Source organism: Podarcis cretensis (assembly GCF_951804945.1).
Source record: "Podarcis cretensis genome assembly, chromosome: 17".
NCBI classification, from domain to species: Eukaryota; Metazoa; Chordata; class Lepidosauria; order Squamata; family Lacertidae; genus Podarcis; species Podarcis cretensis.
Genome location: NC_137187.1, coordinates 38,076,315 through 38,095,210, shown reverse-complemented (window position 1 = coordinate 38,095,210; position 18,896 = coordinate 38,076,315). Strand labels below are relative to the sequence as shown.

General features: G+C 47.5%; 2 protein-coding genes across 2 annotated transcripts in view; one reads left to right on the top strand and one right to left on the bottom strand.

Moving 5' to 3' along the window:
• Positions 1 to 1,051, bottom strand: part of LOC307206749 (myoD family inhibitor domain-containing protein-like) — a 31,479-nt gene extending 30,428 nt beyond the window's left edge. The window contains exon 1 of the transcript XR_013834472.1: positions 970 to 1,051. The gene's annotated coding sequence lies outside the window, so the exon portion shown is untranslated. The remainder of the gene's footprint in view (positions 1 to 969) is intronic.
• Positions 1,052 to 8,459: 7,408 nt separating this feature from the next.
• On the top strand, positions 8,460 to 18,457 carry PCSK1N (proprotein convertase subtilisin/kexin type 1 inhibitor). Its single transcript, XM_079960133.1, has 3 exons — positions 8,460 to 8,624; positions 13,545 to 14,140; positions 17,599 to 18,457. The coding sequence occupies exons 1-3, from the start codon at positions 8,574 to 8,576 to the stop codon at positions 17,858 to 17,860; spliced, it is 909 nt and encodes a 302-aa protein (XP_079816259.1). The 5' UTR covers positions 8,460 to 8,573; the 3' UTR covers positions 17,861 to 18,457.
• Positions 18,458 to 18,896: the final 439 nt, after the last annotated feature.

Below are 18,896 nucleotides of genomic sequence, written 5' to 3'. Positions count from 1 at the left end.
CCGTTTTATCTCTACACGAAATGCCACCAGGCCAGAAGCTGCTCCACCCAAGGGGCCACTGACACTGATCAGCGCCTGGCATAATAAACAGCTGTCCCCACCTCCAGAAGCAGCAGCTGCACCTCAATATATCTGGTCTCCTGCTACAGAATATATTCCTCCCAAGCCGTTTTGTTGCCCGAGGCAGAACAAGTTTTGCATCTAGTTGTGTCTTAGGGGAGAACTGGGTTTTCTTCTTAAGCCTGTTCCCAAATTGCAGACCCTTTTTATGTTCCCTAGTATCCAGGGTCAGCAAACTTTTTCAGCAGGGGGCCGATCTACTGTCACTCAGAACTTGTGGGGGGCCAGGCTATATTTTGAAAAGAAAAGAAAAAAAGAACGAATTCCTATGCCCCACAAATAACCCAGAGATGCATTTTAAATAAAAGGACACATTCTACTCATGTAAAAACACACTGACCATCCACTGGCCAGATTTAGAAGGTGATTGGGCCGAATCCAGCCCCCAAGCCATAGTTTGCCTACCCATGCCTAGTATTATTGATTTGTTACAGTCTCGCCTTGCCTGTACTTTGAGGGGGGCACAGGGCAGCAATCGTGGTTTTTACCCCTTCCACCCCATTTCGTCCTCACAAAATCCCTGAAAGGTAGGTTTGGCCAAGAGACGGTACAGATTTGAAACCAAGTCACCCCAGTCATTGTCAAGAGCTCTGGCCACTGTGAAGCAAAAGGAAGGGAACGTACCAGTTTGTGAAAATGAATTCTATTCAGGCACTTGTACGGAATGAGTTGAAGTCAGAAATGGGCTGGCACAACTGTCCCCATTCTCTTGTCCTAAGGGTGAGGAGAGAGACTGTATCCCCCACAAGAATTACTATGATTCTGCCATCTTCATCATGGGCTTTTACCGATAATTGGTTTGGGGTTGCCCTGGTAAGAATATTACTGAGGTGGACGATGACGACTCACTGTTCAAGTCTAACCACACCCTGAATTCACTGGCAAGGCTGGCCCACTCATGAGGCAAGGTGAGGTGACTGCCTCAGACAGCAGGATCCACCAGGGCAGCAGATCTTTCTCCTCCTGCCCTTGTTCTTGATGGAGATCTTCCCTCCCCCCTTCTTTCCTGGTGGAGAGGAGGGCGCCATTTGGGATATACCTCAGGGGCCAAAATGTCTTGGGTCAGCCCTGCCCACTGGGTAGCCCCAGTCACGTGACTATTTCCCTACTCCACAGCCTGGGGATAATAATGACAGCCTACCCTAGAGGGCTGTTGTGATGATTACAATGACGTGAAACGCTTGGAACGTTTAGTAGGAAATGTAGCATATCCGTATTATTTCCACTCCCAAAATTATTATTTTTATATGGGACCTAAAACTTAAAAATGAAATAAGATTGTAGATCAGTGGATCTTTTTATATACAGTTGTACCTCAGGTTAAGTACTTAATTCGTTCTGGAGGTCCGTTCTTAACCTGAAACTGTTCTTAATCTGAAGCACCACTTTAGCTAATGGGGCCTCCCGCTGCCACCGCGCCACCGGAGCACGATTTCTGTTCTCATCCTGAAGCAAAGTTCTTAACCCGAGGTACTATTTCTGGGTTAGCGGAGTCTGTAACCTGAAGCATCTGTAACCTGAAGCGTATGTAACCCGAGGTACCACTGTAATAGCTCTGTGGCTTTCCGGCTTCCAGCTTTCTTTTCAGGCATCCTGCATGTATTATTACAGGAATGGAGAACCTCACAGCCAGGGTTAAATGCATCCTTCCAAATCTGTCGATTTGGCCCCCCTCAGGACTCTCCCAAGGCCACACTGCCTGTTGCAAAGCCACTCCCCCCCTCCAACCACACCCCTCACCCATTGTACAAAGGGCAAATTTTGATTCATTGCCCCACCCACTTCTGCCTCTGGCCCCGCCCACCACTGGCATGTGGCCCCTAAAAGGCTGCTCAGAAGGGAATGTGGCCCTGGGGCTTAAAAGGGTTTCCTGTCTGCATTTGACGTTTGCTGCTTCTGGGCATTCCATGCTGCTAAAGCAAATGGTTGCATAGCATTTGCTTATCGGCTTAAGGAGACTAACAGAAGAGATCGTAAAGGAAAAAGAGAAATTACATGAACAAGATATGATGTGGAAACACCAAGATAAGACTGGATATAGAATTATGAACTTTGTCTGGACTGATTGGGACTGATTTGGACATTAACGCAGTAATAAGAAGATGATCTGAATCCCCCTTTGGATCTTGAAGTATGGGTTCCCCCAACAAAATTTAAAAATTTGGCTTTGTAATTTGGAATTTATGCGATGTGATTTAATTTGATGTGATTGGCCAGTTAACAAAAATTATTTTTTTTAAAAAAAAACAAATGGTTGCATAGCAGCCCAGCCTGTCCCAAGACATTTTGGCACCTGAGGTAGACCCCAAAATGGCGCCCTCCTGCCCGCCAGAGAAGAAGCGGCGAGGGAAGATCTACATCAGGAAGAAGGTGGGGTGGTGAGGGAAAGGTCGACATTGGGGTTTGCTGCCTCGGTGGACCCTGCCTCACCTTGTCTCTTGGGTGGCCCTGATAGCAGCCAGATGGCTCTCACCTCGAACAAAGCTACGCGCATGAGCTGAGGCCTTTGGCTGGTTCTGTTGCTCTCAGTGAAAGACGTGGCCTTCCTTTTCCATGTGGGCCACAGCATCAGCATTTTTTTAATAGTAATAAAGGGTAAGAAATTATTGCTTACCCACAGACGGCAAGAGCAAGGAATCAGGAAAACAAAAGTCTGTGCAGGGGCAGGAAGATGCAAACAGGGAGGTGGACCTAAAGAGGCAAAAAATGATCAGTGAAGTGCCTGGAGGAACAAGCATGTTCTCCAGGAATTTATTCATATCTCCCCAGCTATCTATGCAGAGTTATTATTACCCAACAGTGCTGGCTCCAGGATTTGGGGATTCAGTAAGTGTGGCAACCTCAATGGACCTCCCTAGCCCGTAAGAGGAGGGATGTGAACACTGAGAATGCTCTTTGCCTTCATCTGATCTTCTTGGCTATTCTGTGCAAAATGGAAGCCCTGCTGTGGTGGGATAGACACCCGTTGTTTTGGGGGTTCTGGCCTTTCTACCCTCTGGAGCTGGCCCTGTTCTTCAATTCTGGGGGACAGATGCTTTGGGGATAGCTGGCATTGCTGTTTTGTGCAGGATTCCTCATTTAGCTGCCTTTGGGGTATGACCAACAATCCTCAGCCAGCACACCCACTGCTCAGAGATGATGAGAACGAGTCCCAAACATCTGGAGAGTGTTGGAGAGAGAGGTATGGAAGAGAGCTCTTACTCTCTCATAGCCGAGTTAACACAATGGCGGTTGTTCTAAGCACATTAAAACTTGGTTAGATTCTACATCTGCCCTCATCCACCTTTAAACAAATGTTCCCCATGGAAATACTTAGGCTAGAATAAATCACAGACACCTCACAAATAAATGAATATTTTACTCACAGCGTTTCCAGAAGTATCAAACAAGTCTCTACACGTTGACATTACAATAATCCAATACACATTGGATTAGCAAAGATGCAGGCTATAAAAATCTCATTTTAGGGAGATTCAGTTGACTTGCAGGGAACCCAGGTCGCATGGCTTCTTGCTTGTTCCAGGAAGCACAAAGAGAGAGGGAAAAGGTGGCAGAACCTGCTGAGAGCCTGCTAAGCCACATCCACCGGCAACCTAAGCTCAGGTGAACCCTTGTGAATCAATAACTGTATATTACAAAAGAAGGGGCCCATCTGGGGGTGGCTGGTGTAGGCAGCACTAAGATAAATAGACCAATGGTCTGACTCGGTATAAGGCACCTTCCCATTGTCCTAATTGCTTCAGATCAAGCCACTGTTTCAAGATACAGGAGCAGAGAGTGGTTTTAAAAAAGAGAAGTTGGCAACCGTAGGCCCTGATCAAAACAGTCGCCCAAAAGGAGCTGTGTGACAGCATTTGACAATGGAGTTCTCAGGATAATTATTTCCCCCACCTCACAGGGTAGCTGTGGCATCATCACCCGCTGAAGAGCATTCGAGGGGTTGGCTGCGGGGAAGCAAAGTCAGGCAGTTCGAAGAAAGCTGTGCGGGAGACCAAAAGACACAACAGCAGCATAAGAGGTAATGGATTCAACCATAAGTAATTCATCCCACTTAGGAGAGTGTGAGAGCCAGTCTCCCAGGGGTGGGCTATGCCTCCCAGAGCCCCAGGCCAGGCTAGGATTACTTACAGAGCCATTAACTTGAGGCGGAATGGGAAACAGGCCAGGAGAGCTCAGCATTCACTCACTCACACGCCCTTGCTTGCTGTAGGCTGGAAGAGAGAAGGGGCATCAAAGCCAGCTGCAGGGAGCCTGTGGCTTGACAAGGAGAGCAGGGGAGGGATGTGGGGACTTGTGGGCTGTTGACAGAGGGGCTTGGGCTGGAGTGTGGATGTGCTGCATGTGGTCTCCAGAAATTCTGCATCCCTTTGGATCCCAAGAGCAATGTCGGAAGTGGGGGCGCATCTGTTTTATTGCGGGCTGAGTCCAGGCCAATCCCATCGTGCACCACACCTGCCTCCTGCCACAACCCGCTCCAATTCCTAAATGAGTCATTACGTCTCCATGGCGATGGATGCAGCAGAAAGCAAAATTGCAATAACTGTTTGGGAGAAGAGTAGGGAGGGGAGGACAGAGAGCGCATAAGCGAGCTTGCGTTGCAAGGGGGTGTGTGAGAGATGACAAGGCACAATATTCCAAAATCTACTTTGTGTTTTTACCAAAGGTCCAGTATACATTTGAGAGACAATCGCCATGAGGTATGCTGTTGTTATTGCCTTCCTTTTTTCAAAACAGAAAGATGGATAAAACTAAACAGGATAGAGATGGGAGACAAGGTCTTCCAGAAAGCACTTTTCTCCCCTAATACAAAAAAACAAACAAAAACAGAACTGCAAATTTGAACAAGCATGGTTAAAAGAAGAAAATTATTGTTTAAATTAGAAGTACTGTTGTGAATTTGCTGTTGGACTCATTCGTAATAATCAATCCCTATAGTTTTGTTTAAACTGACTTTGAATGAGAATCTGGGATTTGATGCAAAATAGCTTGAAGACCAAATTAGACCTGGTATTAACTGCAATTAACAGTTCAAGTTTGATTTGTTTATTTAATGCAACTTCCAAGCTCCCCTCGCCCAACAGGATCAGATGAATGGGCTTTATAAAAAGCATTCCTTCAAGCTGATGAAAATTCTGCCCCACTCTTAGCTGCTATTTACCCTGGAAGGGAAGCTTCCATTGCTTTCCAAAGTCTGTAGATATTTCCTGACTGGTCAATTCATCTGCAGGGCTGGGGCTGAGGTAAGTGCTTGGGAGGCTGCCTGGAGTTGTCTGAAGGCTGGGGAGCTGGTGGTAGGAGTAGCAGATTTGCCTCCATGTAGCAGTACCTGCTGCATGTTCATAAATGAAGGAAATATTACAAAGAGACCATAATAAGTCTCTGAACCCAGTAGTGTCGCCCCTGGAACTTTACTGCCACTCAGCCAAAAGAGGGAAACTGTTGCAAAGAGCATGCTGGCCAAGGTTGCATTTTCTAATATGAGCCCAGATCACTATTATTCCCATTCTACAGATGGAAGAACTGAAGCTGACAGTGATTTGTTCAAGGCCCCTCCAGCTGTGGGCAGACTTGAACTGACATCTCCCAATTTAAACTCCCTACCTACGGAGCCACAGACACTTTAGATTTTGATCGTACTTCTAGCCTGCAGTATTCTTGTGATCCCAGGTCTGTGTCTGTGTACGGATTGGGAAATATAGCATTAAGTTGCATTTAACTGGGAAAAGTTCATGTGTCGAATGAATTACACCCCAGATTTTTCATCATAGTGAAATAGGCAATAATAATAATAATAATAATTTAATAACTTTATTATTTATACCCCACCCATTTGGCTGGTTTTCCCCAGTGCTAAAAGTGAGATTATTGCTTACCTAGGCAAAAACCAGCAGCCTCAAGACTGTAGCCAAGTCACAAAGCACTAACCTAATGTATTAATATTTGTGTTTGTTTACAAAACATTAACATATAAAACACCTTGACTAAGCCTAATATGAGAGCTTGGCATGTCATGGGGATTTTAATGTCACGTTCATGGCAGTGTGTGCTTAGGACTGAAGCCTTAGATGTTCAGAAATTGGACACAGGATTCAAGAATAATCTCTCTCTACGTCTCTCTCTCGCTCTCTCTAGGTGGGTGGGTCTAAGTTCTCCAAATGTCAAGACAAGATGAACCCACCATTAAGGAGAGAGAGAGAGAGAGAGAGAGAGAGAGAGAGAGAGAGATCTGGTTCCATCATGTGCAGTTTATACACAGGAGGAAAACGTATCATGGGCCTGAAGGGGCTGAGGGTAGATGCAGGAAAGGGAGGGAAGGATAGATACACTGGGACTAGAAAATATAGGCTATGGAGAGCAGAGCAGGGGTGCTGCTTTTAAGGTGTGTGTCCCCGCTCCCCAGTGTGGAGAGCAGTGTTGCTTAAAGGGAGTTGTCCAATACTTACATTTCCTTGACAAAGACAAGGGAGCAGACCTTCTAAATGTTGCTTCAGTAATGCAGTTAGGTCACTTTAGATAATGCCCACCCCATCCTCTTTAGCAGGGGTCAGCAAACTTTTTCAGCAGGGGGCCGGTCCACTGTCCCTCAGACATTGTGGGGGGCCAGACTATATTTTTTTTGGAGGGGGGAGAGAACTGTTGTAAGAGAGTCAGGGTCAGGGAGGGGAATAAAGGAAAATGACCCTACCAATATAAAATATATTGTTTTCTGACTTAAAGGTAAAAAGGTAAAGGTACCCCTGCCCGTACGGGCCAGTCTTGACAGACTCTGGGGTTGTGCGCCCATCTCACTTAAGAGGCCAGGGGCCAGCGCTGTCCGGAGACACTTCCGGGTCACGTGGCCAGCGTGACATCGCTGCTCTGGCGAGCCAGAGCCGCACACGGAAACGCCGTTTACCTTCCCGCTGGTAAGCGGTCCCTATTTATCTACTTGCACCCGGAGGTGCTTTCGAACTGCTAGGTTGGCAGGCGCTGGGACCGAGCAGCGGGAGCGCACCCCGCCACAGGGATTCGAACCGCTGACCTTTCGATCGGCAAGTCCTAGGCGCTGAGGCTTTAACCCACAGCGCCACCTGCGTCCCATCAAGGACCCCCTTAGGGAAGCAATAATTATTCATTTCAGAACGAATTCCTATGCCCCACAAATAACCCAGAGATGCGTTTTAAATAAAAGCACACATTCTACTCATGTATCTCTGGGTTATTTGTGGGGCCTGCCTGGTGTTTTTACAGGAGTAAATAGACTTTTAGAGTTGACTAGTATCTTAAAGGGGACGCCAGAGCCACTGTGTAGGGGACAACATATTGGACGCGAGAAGCTGCCTGGCCACAAAACTCACTTGGATCAGTTGGTAACTCTCAGCATTATCTACATCACAGGGTTGCTGTGGATTTAATATGGGGTGTCCCTATCTCACCCTTTGTGGGTGCCATGGGTGCTAAAACATTTTAAAAAGGAAAGGAAAAGGAGATGGGCTAAATGGGGCACTGGAAGGAAAAAGAGAGCATGAAAGGGGAATATAATGAGGGTTGGAAGGTTGGAAGCAGGAGATGAAAATAAAAGAGACGCCTGGAAGCTTTTCCCTTCATTTAAGTTCTCTCTGAGTAAGTGGCAAGCTGAATGCACTCTACACATGCTCAAAACATTTGGTCAGCATTGCTCTATCTATGCCAGAGAACTGCAATGCGCCCTGTGATCTTTGGATGAATTCAATAAATCTATTTTAAATTTAATTTAATGAATTTAATAAACAACTAATATAAAATTAAATGCCAAAAGTGAGTTCTGTCTGAAATTAAATTCCACAGAGAGTGGGGTGGAGCTGGGGAGAAAGAGAGAGAGATTAACAGTATGATTCCCTTCAGGAAAAAGGTTTGTTCTTTAAAAATAATAATAAAATAAAATAAAACCACACCTTTCTACACAGTCACGGAGGCTGTGCAGATCGCTTGGCGCTGAAAGGGATGCACTTTGCACGCGCTCTGGGGCACCGCCTTCCTCGTGGTGCCCCCTGTCCTTGGCCGATGAAATCGGAGGCGGAGGTACCGGAGTGCCCGTGCTTCTCCTCCCCCCGCACCCCGCCAAGGGGGCCAACTTCAATAAAATATTGGGTGGGGGGCAGGTAAGCCTCGCCCCGAATAATCAATCATAAGACGTGGCGCACACAAAACCATTTGAAGGAGACAATGCCCATGAACCTTGGGGTGGGGCTCAAATATGCCCAAATATTTTAGGGGGGCGAAGGCACCTCGCCCTCCCCCCGCTGTCCTTGAGCCCCGGGCGCGGAGCGATGGGCAGAGGCGGGGCCCGGCGGCGAGGCGGAGCTCCGGCTCTTGTCTGGCGCCGCCGCCGCCGCCTCCTCTGGCGCAGTCCGGGCTCGGCTCCGTCGCTCGCTTGCTGTCGCCGCCGCCGCTGTCTGGGCAGCCTCGGCCTCCCGTCCAACCCAGAGGGAGCGATGGGCCCAGCGCTGCTGCTCGCGCTGCTCTCGGGCCTCGGAGCCGCCAAGGTAGGCGATTCGAACCCAGAACCGGCGCCGGAGCATCAGCCCGCCGGGCGGGCAGGATGACCGGGGGGACGCGAGCCACTTGCGGGATGGGCGAGCATCCGCGGAGGGGGCGAGGGATCCGATCTCGCGCCTTACGGGTGCCGGGTTATCTGGGGACTCCACACCCAGAGGACACGTAGACGAGCCCCTGGCCCTGCGGCTTGGCTTCCTTGCTGGAGCGATCCAGAACCATTGGGCTCTGCCGGCACCTTTCTGTGGCGCACCTGCTTTTCTGCCTGTGCGCAGCCAGCCGCGCTCTGGAGGGCGCGCATCTGATTTCTGTAGACGACTGAATAGTCGTCGTTGGCAGCCCAGGGAGAAAGGAGACGCGGGAGGGGGGCACCCAAGAGCCCAATTAATGGGGCACTGTGGGAATGGGGGGGGGGGATGAGAAGCGTTCTTCATCTAAATGATGGTGATCTGGAATAAGGATGCTCTCCAAACTGCAGGACATCTGGCAATCTGCGTGTGTTTCTGTGTTGGGAAGCAAAAAACAGCGAGTCATTTGTGCATCTTTTTCGCCCCCCCCCCCCCCGATCAAAAAAAAAAAGGCGCTCGTGTGTGTGCTTGTGCGTGCGCTTGTGACTCATGCCTGTTCACTCTGTGAGCAACTGGGGGGTTTTGTGGGTGGAAAGGTAAGGATGCGTTACGAATTCAGCTCCATCGTTTCCAAGAATTACGCACAGCAGAAGAAGAGTGTGCATGTGTGCAAAGGGCCGAGCGAATGCTGGGGGCGTTGCTGTGTACAAAGTGTGGGTGCGCGGGACTAAGGATGACCTAAGGGTGTGGGGCTTTTGTGGAAAGGGTGTGACGGGTGCAAGCCAAATTGCGGGGTGTGCCTGTGCGTGTGATATCCGAGTGGGCAGATGGGCCGCAAAAAGAAGTACACCGTTATTTTTGCACCTGTTATCCATCTGTACAAGACGGAGTGTGTGCGTGTGTGTTTGTGTGTAAAAGGGGGTGCAAAGTGAGGGGGTACTGAAATACATGCCATGTACTATTCGTTTTAAAAAATGATTCAGGGCATGTATTTTGGGGCATTTTATTGAACAAAATTCATATACTAATTGATTATCAATAGAGCCTCTAAACGAGTTGCAGAACAATAAAACCAGCATTAAAATTAAAACATTTTTTTAAATGCCAATAAAAGACAAGAGTTAAAAGCAGGAATGAAAACATATATCAAAGAATACTTAAAATCTGCAATAAACTGGAAACATATTAAGACACAATTTTCATTGATGGGCTTTTATGTCCGTGGCCTGTCTGCTGTGCGCTGCCACCCATCTCAACTGTAGGAGTCTTGACTCCTTATTAAGGGGCAGGGGTAGTTTGAACAAAGCCAGAGGCAGATTGGATGTTGCTGGGCTTTTGCACAAATGTAGAATGTGTGTTTGAGGCGGGAGAGGCTGAAGGGAGCCCCCCTTAGCTCAGGAGAGCTTCACAACCACCCAAGTGATTTCTCAGTGTACCCAAACCAACCAGGCTTCCCAGCATCCATCCTCCTGGTGGTTGTGACTAACTCTGCAGGAAGACTGCGGAGGACCTTCCACTGTGACACATCCTCAAGGGCTTCTGTGCACATCCTTGCAGAGATGCCCTGAGTCTGGCCCATCTGCCTCCTCTACTGGCAGATCTCCCTTGACCCCGTTTCCAGAGGGTCTTTCAGCTCCTGAATCTTGATTACGGCTCAAGTAAATTTCTCCATTTGGGTAGGCGTTAGTCAGAGGAAGTTTGGTTACTGGTCCCCAGATGTGAGATGGGCGCATGGTGCAAATTGATATGTTAATAATAACAATGATATTAATCATTATTAATGATTAGTAATGCCCTGAAATTTGGCTGCTGTTAGTTACGTAGATATGGCTTATATATGAAGGACATGTGGTGATTTGCAATAACCAATTTGCAATTTGGGAAAGTGTGTGGCTGGTATAGATCGTATTTGTGTGTGTTGGGCTGGTAGGTCAGAACTTGGAAACAGGCTTCTGTCTATGTGTGTGGTACACACACACACACACAAATTCAGCCTTTGTTGTTCTGTCTTCATCAAAGCCTTTTTACAAATGTGAAGAAAAATAGAAAAATGGACGTGATTCTAACCAGTTATACCATCTGGAGATGCAGAAATATGAACACCTACATCTACAAAGGGAGAAGCAAAAATGCTATACTATGGCAGTCAAGAGGCAAAATAGTTTATTGTGACGTGAGCTTTTCGGTCCCTACAACTGGTCCTGCGAATATCTACTGCGAATGATACAGCAAACCAGTTGCCTCACCAGAAAACCATCTCATTTTCTGTCCTTTGGCTGTTTTGGACTTATTGCAGTTCCCACAAATCTGACAAAAATCCAGAGTGAAACCTAGGAGAAAAATCTGGAAAGAGTCTAATAGAATGGGCTCAGGCATAGTCTAGTTTTCTGGCTTGGCTTTTTATTTTTTTTTATTTTTTTTTAAAGTCTCTAGCTGATTTCTTCTAGACGTCAGAGCAGGAAATGTGCAGGCAGTTTTCGGCTCAATTACTCACTCAAAATTAAATCTGCCTCTGCTTGTAATATTCACCCCCACGCCTTCCCTAGCCATGAAGCTCACTGAGTAATGCTTGATAATTCAGCATGCAGTGGTACCTCTGGTTGCGAATGGGATCCGTTTCAGAGGCCCGTTCGCAACATGAAAAGCCCGCAACCTGAAGTGCTGTATCTGTGCAGGTGCATGGCATGATTTGGCACTTGTGCACATGCGCGAAGTGTGATTTTGTGCTACTATAATAATAATAATAATTTATTATTTATACCCCGCCCATCTGGCTGGGTCTCCCCAGCCACCCTGGGCAGCTTCCAACAAAGTATGAAAATACAGTGGTCTGTGGGGTTTTTTAATGTATTTTTATTAAAGATTTTCTTGATTTACAAAGGTATGTGCAAAGTCTCTCTCTCGTATTTTTGTTTTCCACGTAACAACTTTTTTTTTTACAAATCGGTTTCATTTGTTGAGACATTAGGAAGAATAGGGGGAAAGAGGTGGAGGGGGGAAATATGAGTTTGGGGTGGGGTCGGGTGGTGAATACAGTGGTCTGTTAAACATTAAAAGCTTCCCTAAACAGGGCTGCCTTCAGATGCGCGAGTGGCGAAACCCAGAAGTAACCCTTTCTGGTACTTCTGGGTCACCGCGGGCGGGACGCAACCTGAAAAAACATTCCAAGATGTTTTGCTGCTGGAGGCAGAACAGCAAATGACACCTGCACCTCCAAAAGTCAAGGGGCATCGTGAGCAAGACTGACTGAGCTAGCATCCTAGAATGGTGGCGCTGGAAGGGACCCTGAGGGTCATCTAGCCCAACCCCCAGCAAAGCAGGAATCTCAGCTAAAGCATCCCTGACAGATGGCCATCCAGCCTCTCATTGAAAACCCCCAAGGGAGGAGAGTCTGCTGCCATCCAAGGGAGACCATTCCACCATTGAACAGCTCTTACTGTCAGAAAGTTCTTCCTAATGTTTCGTTGGGATCTCATTTCTTGTAACTTGAATCTGTTGGTTTGGGTCCTGCCCTCTGGAGCAGGAGAAAATAAGCTTGTTTTATGGCAGCTGAGGCATAAAATCCCACAAATTCGTTTCCCTGGGAATCAAAAAAATTCAATGACAATAAATTCAATAACCATTTGCTGTTCTTTTGGGACACTCAGAATGATCTTCCTGCGGCAGTTACCTCAACACTGTGTCCTGCCAGGACCTTGTTGGTTTCGTTTCAACTTGCTAAAACCAATAAGGTTACATCCACACGATAGATTTAAAGCACATGGCTTCCCCCAAAAGACCCTGGGAACAGTAGTTTGTTAAGGGCACTGGGAATGGTAGCGCCATGTGGGATAAACTAGTTTCCAGAATTGCTTGGGACTGTCAAAACCATTGTAAATTTGCTTTAAATGTATGGTGTGGATGTTACCTAAGATGCAAAAGTGCTTTGTTTTCGGTTGAATTGTGCCCTTTACCATTTTTGTTTTCACTTTAATTCTTAAGTTACTTTAAATATATCAAATGGCTTTTTCGTGCTTCGCTGTTTTTGTAAACAAAATATACCCTTTTCCTCTTTTGGGGTATCCAAGAGCCCATATGGAGTCCTTAAGTGGGTTCCCTATCGGTAGGAGAAAATAACAGAGGCCAACCAGGGAATATTGAGAAGCAAAGCAGCTAGTAAGCCTGATCTTTATTGATCTGTTGCAACAGGGTCCTCACTCACCACATGCAGGAGGGAGGAAGAACCCCAAACAAAAGGTGTGCCTGCCCTTATATAGACATTTTAAATTCCCTGCCCTGGAGCTCAAGACCACCCCTCCATACATCATACATACATCACAGAAGGGGTGTAACCCAAGACCACCACCCACAAACATCATACCTACATCACAGAAAAGGCGGTCTACAACAGAAATTTGAATGTTGTTGTTTTTCCTGGCTGGTTATCTGATAATGCCTTTCCTGGTAGTCTGGCCATTCCTTTGAGATGGTGATTACCCAATTCCTGAGACAATGGAAAGGTTCCCTCATCCCCTCCCTCCTTGCAGAGAAAACATTTGGTCAGTTTGGGAGTCAAAATGGTTTCAGGCCGGTCTTCCTGTGCTGCTCCAGACGTGTGGTCCACATATCTATGTACAGGCTTGGTTGGTACATTTATGAACATTTATTATATATAAAAGACCTTAATTTTTTTATTACACTGTTACATATTGACGTATGATGGCCCACACCACGAAATGCCCAGCGACTGGCTTGCTGTGGGGCAGAGGTGGTATCGTGTCCCCCTCCCTGCGGTTGCTGCCAGCCTGACCTCTGACCTTTCCTTAAAATTCAGCTTGCAATCTTTCCCCCTGTTTCTTACAGCCTCTCCCCGCCACAGGGGGCTCCCGTGGAGGGCTGAACCACAACTTACCTGGGGGAGCCCGAAGGGTTCGGCGGGAGCTGCAGGGAGTGCCCTACGAGGCGGTCGAGACTGCCTTGGCCAATGAGGTGTATTACCCCGAACTCGTCCGGCTGGCAGCGCTGGAGAGAGCCATGTCGTCCCCTGGTGGTCAGCTGCAGGAAGAGCACCTCGCCCAAGCCTTAGAGAGAGCCATGGCCGTCTCCGGTAACCAACTGCAAGATGACCGCTTGGCCCAGGCGCTAGAGAGAGCGGTGGCACCGCCCGGGAACCAGTTCCAACCAGACGAACGCTTGGCCCTCGCTCTGCAGCGCCTCCTTCAGGACGGGCATCGCCGGGACCAGGAGTCTGCCTATCTGGCCAACTTGCTCAGGCTTTGGGAAGAAGCAAAGGGGGCCCCGTTGTACCCAGGGTATGATGAGACCGGCTTAGCAGGCAACTCCTTCCCACCTCAAACACAGCGAAATCGCCACTGGGACCAAGAAGGAGGATTTGAACCACAAGAGGAGCTGGGAGGGGAGGAAGAACCCACTGGGGAGATGGACCCTGAGATGCTGAGGTAGCTGGAATGGGGTCCCATTTCTGAGCTAGGGCTTAGCCCCAGAACCTGTTTGGAATGGCATTCTCAGCTGTGTAACACAGGAAGCAATAAAGACGGGAGTGCCTATGACATAGCTGTCAACTTTCCCCTTTTTTTAAAGGGAAATTCCCTTATTCCGAATAGGATTCCTTGTAAGAAAAGGGGAAAGTTGACAGCTATGGCCTATGAGCATGTGTAGAATGCCCACACATCGTCTTCTCTCGCAGAATAAACTCAGGCTGCCTTCATACACACCGCCAGTGTGGTGTGGTGGTTAAGAGCGGTGGACTCGTAATCTGGTGAACTGGGTTCGCCTCCCCGCTCCTCCACATGCAGCTGCTGGGTGACCTTGGGCTAGTCACACTTCTCTGAAGTCTCTCAGCCCCACTCACCCCACAGAGTGTTTGTTGTGGGGGAGGAAGGGAAAGGAGAATGTTAGCTGCTTTGAGACTCCTTCGGGTAGTGATAAAGCGGGATATCAAATCCAAACTCTTCTTCTTTTTCTTCTTCTTTTTATATAGAATATATAATTAAAATAACAAGGTAGTGCATTCGAGGAAACAGTTAATGGAACAGGAAGTGGTACATAAGAAATTTCAGTGGCAGTTTATATTTTCACCAGAATAAAGCGTTTTCCTGGGCTGGTTTCAGGTTTCAGGTGTGGGGTATGCGTGACTATCTCCACTTTTTTTTAATTAACCATGCATATAGAAAAGTACCTGGTTGTGGAGAAGAGTTCACCCAGCCCTCTCCTTGGCAGGCTCTTTGTCCAATGCAGGGAGTTTGTTTTGCAAGAGGCACTCGTTCAGCAATGCAAACCCTCACCTGAAATGGTGTGATCCAGTAATGACGTTCCATCTCTTGTATGATGAACTGGCTTTTTGGAGTATAAAAATAATTATCAAATAATTCAAGAAGATTCAAACAATGCTGTGGAAATGCATGGTTTTAAACAAATTGTGCAGCCTGCCCCTGCCACACGCACATGGAAACAAAGAGCAAGATTGCTAGGCTGAAGAGCAAGGCATGGGCTCCAGCACTTTTACATTTTTAAAGAAAACCACAGCCTAGGAAATATTCAGGGTAGAAAATCTGGGCCCTAGAACTGCCTTCTTCAGCCTGAGGTCCTCCTGAGGACCTGGACTTCAAGTCTCCTCTTTCCTGACTGCTGGCCATGCTAGCGGGAGCTGATGAAAATTGTAGTTCAAAGCATCTGAAAGATGCTGCCCAGCAGCCCCTCCCCCACCTGGATATTCCAGGTAGGTCCCCAGATTTTCATCTGGCATCTTATATGCAGGTGGAATTCTGGAATTTTAATTCGTGCTCTGCGCAGTCACTAATTTCTTAGTAAGGAGGGAACCTGCTTCACTTTAGGTAGATTTTGGCATGTAATAATTTTAGTAAAATGTAATAAAACCATGATATATAGCAATATACGACGCAGGTAGCGCTGTGGGTTAAACCACAGAGCCTAGGACTTGCCCATCGGACGGTCAGCGGTTCGAATCCCCGCGACGGGGTGAGCTCCCGTTGCTCGGTCCCTGCTCCTGCCCATCTAGCAGCTCGAAAGCACGTCAAACTGCAAGTAGATAAATAGGTACCGCTCCGGCGGGAAGGTAAACAGCGTTTCCGTGCGCTGCTCTGGTTCGCCAGAAGTGGCTTAGTCATGCTGGTCACATGACCCGGAAGCTGTACGCCAGCTCCCTCGGCCAATAAAGCGAGATGAGCGCCGCAACCCCAGAGTCGGTCACGACTGGACCTAATGGTCAGGGGTCCCTTTACCTTTACCTATATAGCATTATAGGCTGTCTGGGTTGCATCCAATGTTGTCCATGCATTCGTGAAAGGCTAGTTTATGCAGCAGAGGCACCTTCTGTGAGTGCAAAAGAGAGGGAGGAATTTCTCCTTTCTCCTACAGCTCCCTGCACTGCCTTCCATGCTATTCCAGAGGAACTGGAGCATACCGTATTTTTCGCTCTATAAGACACACTTTTTCCCTCCTAAAAAGTAAGGGGAAATGTGTGCGTGTCTTATGAAGCGAATGCAGGCTGTGCAGCTATCCCAGAAGCCAGAACAGCAAGAGGGATCGGTGCTTTTGCGATCCCTCTTGCTGTTCTGGCTTCTGGGATAGCAACGCAAAGTCTCTTCAAGGCAGCGGGAAGAATGCTCCCCCTGCCCTGAAGAGGTTTCAGAATATATTTTTTCTTGTTTTCCTCCTCCAAAAACTAGGTGTGTCTTATGGTCTGGTGCGTCATATAGAGTGAAAAATACAAAATTTGTGTGTGTGTGTGTGCAGAGGTCTGGAGAAGGATGGCAGGAGGAGCAGTAGACATTGTCTGTTCTCCATGCCCCCTGGATCAAGGGCTGAGTCCAAGTGCTTGCATTTCTCTGTTTGCTACCTTAAGGGAACCTTTTCCCACATCGACTTGGCTGGTGAGGAACGCTTGTCTATCATCTGTAGAACCGCAGTGAGTCACAGAGTATTGTGGGGCACACAAAATGGGAGATGGTCACTGTTTTCCCTGGAAGTCAGCAAGAAATCTCAGATAAGCTTTCAATTTATCTAAGAAGCCATTCCCCCCCCCCCAATTTTTTTTTATTGATTTTCCACAACAAAGAAAAACACATTACACTACAATAAATTAAACACAAAGAAAAATTATTTCTTCAAATACCTAATTCTCATTACATTGATAACTGACTTCCTCGAATCCCCTCTTACTGAATCTCATTATATCACCTGTATAGAAGGTCTCCAAATTCATATTTCTACTGAAATTAACTCCTTTCATTTACTAACCTCTTCTCCTTTATTAATTTTCAAATCCTTAGTATTTACTCCCACATATTCTTATTCTACCCCTAAGCCTATTTATCATTTCCAATAATTTTCTATTTAATTTATATCACAATATTTAGCTAAATATTCTTTAAATTTCTTCGAATTCTCTTGTGTCTCCTCTTCTTATCTGGTCGCGGATGCTTCTAGTCAGGTCGGCCAGCTCCAAAAAACCCAACATCTTCATCTGCCATTCTTCTATTGTTGATATTTCTTGTGATTTCCAGTTTTTGACTAAAAAAAGTCTTGCCACTGTAGTGGCATACAAAAACAGTCTAGCATCTTTTGGGGGGCATTTCCAGTCCTAGTATCTCTGGGAAATCTAGAAGAGCAGACCCCATGCTAACCAATCCACATCTGGGAGTTTCAATGGCATCATTGGGCTCTGTCAACGAAAGTGGGGTTTAGTGGGCAAGGTGAGTATGGGAGGGTATACTTGTATGCCATCAGAAATTGCAACTTCAGTCTCCAGCCTTTTTGGGGAAAGGGGAGATGGCAGGCAACTTTATGAGTCAAGTGGCTCCCTCAAAGGATTGTGGGAAAAGGCGGAGAGCGCTCCTTCGTTCGACTCACCTTTTTCTCTTGCTCTTCTTTGCAGATACCTGGTTGGTCGGATCCTGGCAGGAGCGGGCACCCTGACCCCCCAGCGTTTCCCAGTGCCTCCCCGACGCCTGCGGCGTGCCATCTTTGACGGAGGGGACCTACCTGAGCCCCCCAATCTTCTGCGGGTCAAACGACTAGGTGGGGAGGCCGGGGGGGAGCCCCAGCTGCAACGGGTCAAGCGGACAGAAGGGGAAGGGGCCGGCGGGAGGAGGGGGGTTTCTGGGGGGATGCAGAGGCTTCGGTATCTGCCTGAATAGGAGGAATTGGCATAAATAAAGATTGGGGGAGCCACCTCGCCCCTGCCCCCCACCTCTCTGGCAGTCTCTGAATGTCTGTGGACTGTGACACCTCGTGTTTGTTCCTGCCTCTTTTCTGCCTTGTGACCCCCAAATTACTGAGGAGGAAGGGGGAGAGCCTTGCACTGGGCTACCCAAATCCCAGTTCTGCTATTGTATGGGGAGGGGCTCTTTTCCCCGCTAACCTTCTGGGCGTCCTGATTGAAAGCTGCAGTTTGATGGTGGTCATATCTCCCATGTCAAATGCAGAGCTGGCGGCCATCTTGGCTAAAAAAAAATTAAAAGTGGCTCAAATAACCCCCACCCTGATTTTCCTTCTGCCTTAATAGTCCCATTACCTCAACCCTGTCTCTCATCCCTTGCTCCTCCCTTGGCCCACCAGAGTTTCCCCCTGCTTGTGTATGTCCGGTTTGTAAGATGCCTTGTGTTCACCCACATTCACATTACACAAAGACATATGCGCCCTCTTGCTGATTTGTCGCCCTGTTTGATCCTGCTTGTGGCCAGAGTTTTTGGTGTTGATGAATTAATAAAGAGCCCACCAGGTATTTTAATGTAGCGCTGATGTCATTGGTGTCATCTTCTCAAAGCTTTTTCAAATACCCTACTCTGTTGAACTATGGAGCCCAGAGGTTCAAGTCTCAACGCCCTTGGGAACTTTTTACAGGACAGGCTTGAGGCAACTCAAAACTTTTGTCCAGTCTCAAGTTTCTCATCTGTAAAACAGGTAAAATATTTACCACTTTGGAGGGTTGCAGTGAGAATGAATAAGATAAATGATTTTCAAAGCCTATGAAAACAGCAATAGAAATAACTAATAACCAAGGATGATGAAGAAGAAGAGTTTGGCTTTGATATCCTGCTTTATCACTACCCGAAGGAGTCTCAAAGCGGCTAACCATCTCCTTTCCCCTCCTCCCCGACAACAAACACTCTGTGAGGTGAGTGGGGCTGAGAGACTTCAGAGAAGTGTGACTAGCCCAAGGTCACCCAGCAG

What these genes read in the sequence shown, in the direction of transcription:
- PCSK1N (XM_079960133.1), top strand. Translation starts at nt 8,574, where the DNA reads ATGGGCCCAGCGCTGCTGCTCGCGCTGCTCTCGGGCCTCGGAGCCGCC. An exon ending in CGGGCCTCGGAGCCGCCAAG is followed by an intron (nt 8,625 to 13,544) that starts GTAGGCGATTCG and finishes TGTTTCTTACAG; the next exon opens with CCTCTCCCCGCCACAGGGGG. An exon ending in ATGGACCCTGAGATGCTGAG is followed by an intron (nt 14,141 to 17,598) that starts GTAGCTGGAATG and finishes TCTTCTTTGCAG; the next exon opens with ATACCTGGTTGGTCGGATCC.